The sequence below is a fragment of the Miscanthus floridulus genome, chromosome 19 (assembly GCF_019320115.1).
Source record: "Miscanthus floridulus cultivar M001 chromosome 19, ASM1932011v1, whole genome shotgun sequence".
In the NCBI taxonomy this organism is placed as follows: Eukaryota; Viridiplantae; Streptophyta; class Magnoliopsida; order Poales; family Poaceae; genus Miscanthus; species Miscanthus floridulus.
Window position 1 is genome coordinate 107,262,367 of NC_089598.1, and position 4,927 is coordinate 107,267,293.

Genomic DNA, 4,927 nt, shown 5'->3' on the forward strand with positions numbered 1-4,927 from the left:
CTGGTGGGCACAGATGGATCATTGTATTCTACCGTTAGATGTTTATTGTAATTTCGCTGTTTAAATTTCGCACTCTAAACTTGGTACTATAATAATATATTTCTAAGAACTTTGGTTGTATGAAATGGACTAAATAATGTAAACTCGTTCTCGTTATTGGATCCTGGAGAAAAAAGGTGGTTTGTTCGGGTTCTCCCTTGGGGTGTGCTCAATGGAACCAACTCGATGTAGCTTACTTTCGGGGTGCTTAGTGTCTAGTGGAAGACGAGCGCCTCCGGAAACGTGCTATTTCGAACGGTTCTGCCACACAAGTCAAGCTGGAAATGAACTCCTCGCACAAAGCTTTTTGGAAACTGAGGTAAAAGAGACGAAATTCAGCTCTGGGATCTGATGAATTCACTACAGAATTTTGGAACATAATTAAAGGAGATTTGATAACTCTATTCGAGGAATTTCATAGAGGTAAAATTCCACTCCACAGGTTGAATTTTGGAACAATAATCTTAGAGTAAAGTGCACTGACGGTCCTCGGACTTGTTCGGATGTGTCATTCTGGTCCCTAAACACTCAAATTGACCGTTCAAGTCCTCAAACTTGTTTATCTGTGTCATCTCAGTCTCTAAACTCTCAAATTGCTTATTAGGTTCTCAAACTTGTTCAGCTGTATCATCTAGGTCCTTAAACTTGCAAATCCCTCGTTTAGGTCCTCAAACTTGTTCAGTTGTGTCATCCCGATCCCTAAATAATGTAAACTTGTAAATTCAATATATATTTATAGAACTGTCAAAAAATTATAAATATAATTTTGTTTAGACTCCTGGTAACATGTACTTTAAATTATAATAAAAGAAATCATGATGTACTTTCTATTTTTAACTCTATAGTTTAATAACTAAATAGGCACATATATTTTTAGGATTTATAAAAATATACATGCCTATAAATTTTATAGTTGTATTATTCTGGAGACGAGGGAATACAGGTACTCACGGTCATGTCAGGTCTTGTTGGTGTGAACACGCGTACACTAAAGTCTACTGGGTTGCCGTTTTAAAGACGGGCAGAACGAGAACCACAACCAGATAGGTGAGGTCAAGTCAAGAAGAAAATGACGAAATGCATTGGCAATAATGCACATTATATCCTAGTTATGTAATAATCTTTCATACTAGGTACTCTATTCACGGAAGCTCCGGCATGGCGTGGTGGGGAGCATGGATGTCGAAGGTCTCATCCACATCCACCGGGCGCAGCGGCGGCGATTCCGGTCGTCACCCTCGGCCACAACTGCCGGAGCTGGCTGATTACATTTACATCTACACCAACTGTGGCATCTAGCACCATCACCACCGCTGCTTCATCGGGTTACCTGCACCACCCTGTCCAACACCACCTACACAACCACAACCGGCAGCAGCAGCCCTGCCCCTGCTCGTGTCCTCCATTCGTTCATGCCCACCGCTCCCAGCACCTCCACGTTGATCGTGGAAGAAGATTTGGTGGAGGAAGTCGGCCACGAGAGAGTCACGGGGCAAGACAAGGCAAAAGACACGGGAGCAGGTGAGGGACCTCATCCATGGTGGATCCCCTGCACTTGGAGTGGCTAGCAACTACACCAGAGGCGGCGGTGGTGCCTTGGACAGGTGGCTCCATGAGCTGCAGGTCAGCTGGGTTCTCCACCTCGCTTGTCAACTGGACGTGTCCACAAGGAGGGCCTTCGTCTCGCGACGACTTCAGCACACTGTACGCAGCTGGGTCCTAGCTCTACACGCCATCAGCAGAAGAGCCATCGCTAGTTTCACTGGATGGTACCATAGTCAGCAGAAGGGAGAAGAAGGTGCACAGACCCGCTGGCCACTTGCATCGGAGCTGGTAGGATTTTTCGCAGCAACCTTCTCGCATATGCTCCCTTTTGTTGACGTCGTTGTTGCTTTGGAGATCATTGATCCTAGTAGCAGTGACGACGACCATCAGATTATTCTTCCTAGCAATCGGGGTGGAGTGGCCTATATCTAGTAATAAGCAAAATATAAATACCAACGAATAGATGGTTGGTAAAACCAAAAAAAAAAAAATGGCGATGGATGGTCTGTTAGAAATCTCTAGACCGACCGTGCATCGGTACTTTAGTATTTTTACTGACCCTGGGTTGTGGATAGTACAAACAATGAATACATATATATGGAAGCAAAATTAATAACTAAATAAACTTCTGATAACTTGTATGGTTTGGTGCACTAGTTTATCCTTCAAATAGCTCCTCCAACATCTCTTCCAGTTCCTTGGGAGTGACTCTTGAGGCACTGACAACATTATCCTCCAAGAATTTTGTGAAGGCTGGAATGACTTTCTTGATGATGGCTGCCCGCAGCTCTTCCCTCAGCTCTGGGTCTGGAACCTTCCAGAGCTTTTGCTTGATGTAGGTCTTCTCAAACTTTGTCTCGAAATTATGTTGTGCTGAGTATCTCGTTAAGCAACAAGGTGTATGATCATGTAAGGGCTTCAACACCGGTGTCCAAGATACTTGAATATAACTGTTTATGTAACCATCGATCTTGTGAGTCAAGGCATACATGGGGACATCCACAAGCCGCTGATTTGTACGAAGCTGATGCCAGACAAAGTATAAGTTGTTGATCAAGAATAGGAACCTGAGGCTCTGATCTGGAAATGACTCTGACGCTCTGGTGAGCTTTTCTTCTAGAGAACGGATCATCACCATGATCAAGTTGGAAGAAGAACTGGTATTCTCATTGCCTGTTGCTGCGGGGGCGTCCTTACCATTTACACGAACTGATACTGGTGCTTCATGAATGGTAGGAAGATCCATTGCACATCGTTTGTAGCTAGTCGACAGCACAATGATGCAACTTAGCGCGGACTTAGTGGCCTTGTGAATGCCAGGTGATAGGTCCTCCGCCAGTCCTGATGCTGTAGAGTCATGGTGACGATCACCCATCAAGGACATGAACTGAGTCTTGATGTAGTCTCTTGTGTCCCGTATGGCTTCATCCAGCCTGTCCAATCCAACTAGCAAGAGCCTACACATCCTGCCACTTGCTCTTTTGGCTTCTGCTTGCAGTTGGAGTGAGGAAGAGAGCCACGAGTCCCAGAGCTGGACATGTTCCAAGGCACCGGCGAGACCGTCACGGACGTCTGCTAGTGCCTGGAATTTGTGAGCTGATGCCACTCCACCCCTACTGCCAGAAACAATAATCTGATGGTCGTCGTCGCTGGCACTAGGATCAATGATTTCCAATGCAACAACGACATCAACAAAAGGGAGCATATGCGAGAAGGTTGCTGCAAAAAATCCTACCAGCTCTGACGTAGGTGGCCAGCAGGTTTGTAGCTGCTGTAGAGCTTCGTCTTCCTCCTCCTGGCTAGGACACCATCCAGTGAAGCTAACGATGGATCTGCTGATGCCGTGCAGAGCTAGGACCCAGCTGCGTGCAGTGTGCTGGAGTCGCCGCGAGACGAAGGCCCTCCCAGCGGACGCATCCAGCTGAGCAAGGTGGAGAACCCAGATGACCTGCAGCTCCCAGAGCCACCTGTCCAAGGGATCCGATCCATGGATGAGGTCCCTCATGTGCTCGCGTGTCTTCGCCTTGTCTTGCTCCGTGGCCGTTTCGTGGCCGACCTCCTCCGTGTCTTCTTCCACGACCAACGTGGAGGTGTTGGGAGCGGGCATGAACGAGTGGAGGACACGAGCAGCTAGAGCTGAGGCGCTGCTGCTGCTGGCAGTGGTTGTGTAGGTGGTGTTGGACAGGGTGGTGCAGGTAGCTGATGAAGCAGTGGTGGTGCTACTGATGCCATAGTTGTTGTTGATGTAATCGGCCAGGTAGGGCTGCGGCGGTCTCTGGTTGGGGTGATGAACGATATCGGCACTGCCGCTCTCGGTGGATGAGACCCTCGACCGCCATGCTCCCCGCCAGGTAGCCGCCATGCCTGCGAGCTAGGTCGCCGGCTATGGGACTTTTCGCTGCAGGTTCAAGGCTTCAAGCTGATGCAACTGCTACCTACTGCAGGTTCGCCGGCTATGGGCCATTTCGCTAGGTTCTTGACTTGACCTCACCTGGATGCTGTGTGGCTGTGGTTCTGCTTCTGCTACCGTTTTCAAAACGGCAACGCAGTGTTGACTTTAGTGCATGGACGTGTTCACACCGAAAAAACCTGACTTGGCGGTAATTGTGCTACGTATTGGTCGTCTTAGCTTTCTTTTGTCCGTCGTCCCCGCCGCGTACGTAAGTTGTGCACACGGTCATGCTCCAAGTGGCCAAAAACTCAACAGATCCTTCACGACGTTGTCCACACGGTAAAGAGCATGGCCGCACACGCCACGTACGTGTTGGAGTTGTTCCAAATTCACTCCAGGATATAGGCCAGGCTTCTGACGGAGCGAAGCGGAGGCCCGTCGCCGGAGGCTTGGGCCGGAGCGTAGCGGAGTCTGAAGCTGGCCCATCGGGTCTCGCCCCTGTGTTCGGGGGGTGCGGGGGGCGGAGCCCCCCGCGGTACGGTACGGTATATACACCCTTGTTAGGGTTTCGTGGAGACTTGATTCTCTTGTAAGCCGCCATAGGCGTGTAACCCAAAACTCTTGAGATAGTGAGATTGTTGCTGGCTGGTGCCCGTGGTTTTTCCCCTTCACATCGGAGGGGTTTTCCACGTTAAATCGTGTGTCTCCTCTGTGGTTTGATTCTTTACTTCATATTCCTATACGTCGTTCATAACAAGTGGTACCAGAGCTTTGGTTGCTGTTAGGGTTCATGACGACGTCGATGAAGTTCGATCTTCCGCTGCTGAACTACGACACGCGGTTCTCGCTATGGCAAGTCAAGATGCGGGGGATTCTGGCGCAGACTCATGACTATGATGAGGCGCTGGATAGTTTCGGAAAGAGGAAGGCCGAGTGGACTCCAGAAGAGAT

The 4,927-nt window shown here is 48.9% G+C and overlaps 1 protein-coding gene across 1 annotated transcript; it reads right to left on the minus strand.

Annotated features, from left to right (window-relative positions):
• Nucleotides 1–1,013: 1,013 nt before the first annotated feature.
• Nucleotides 1,014–4,218, minus strand: LOC136528040 (uncharacterized). Its single transcript, XM_066520937.1, has one exon. The coding sequence runs from the start codon at nucleotides 3,944–3,946 to the stop codon at nucleotides 2,243–2,245; it is 1,704 nt and encodes a 567-aa protein (XP_066377034.1). The 5' UTR covers nucleotides 3,947–4,218; the 3' UTR covers nucleotides 1,014–2,242.
• Between the last annotated feature and the right edge of the window lie 709 nt (nucleotides 4,219–4,927).

Excerpts from the sequence above, each read along its gene's own strand:
- LOC136528040 (XM_066520937.1), bottom strand. The coding sequence starts at position 3,946 with ATGGCGGCTACCTGGCGGGGAGCATGGCGGTCGAGGGTCTCATCCACC.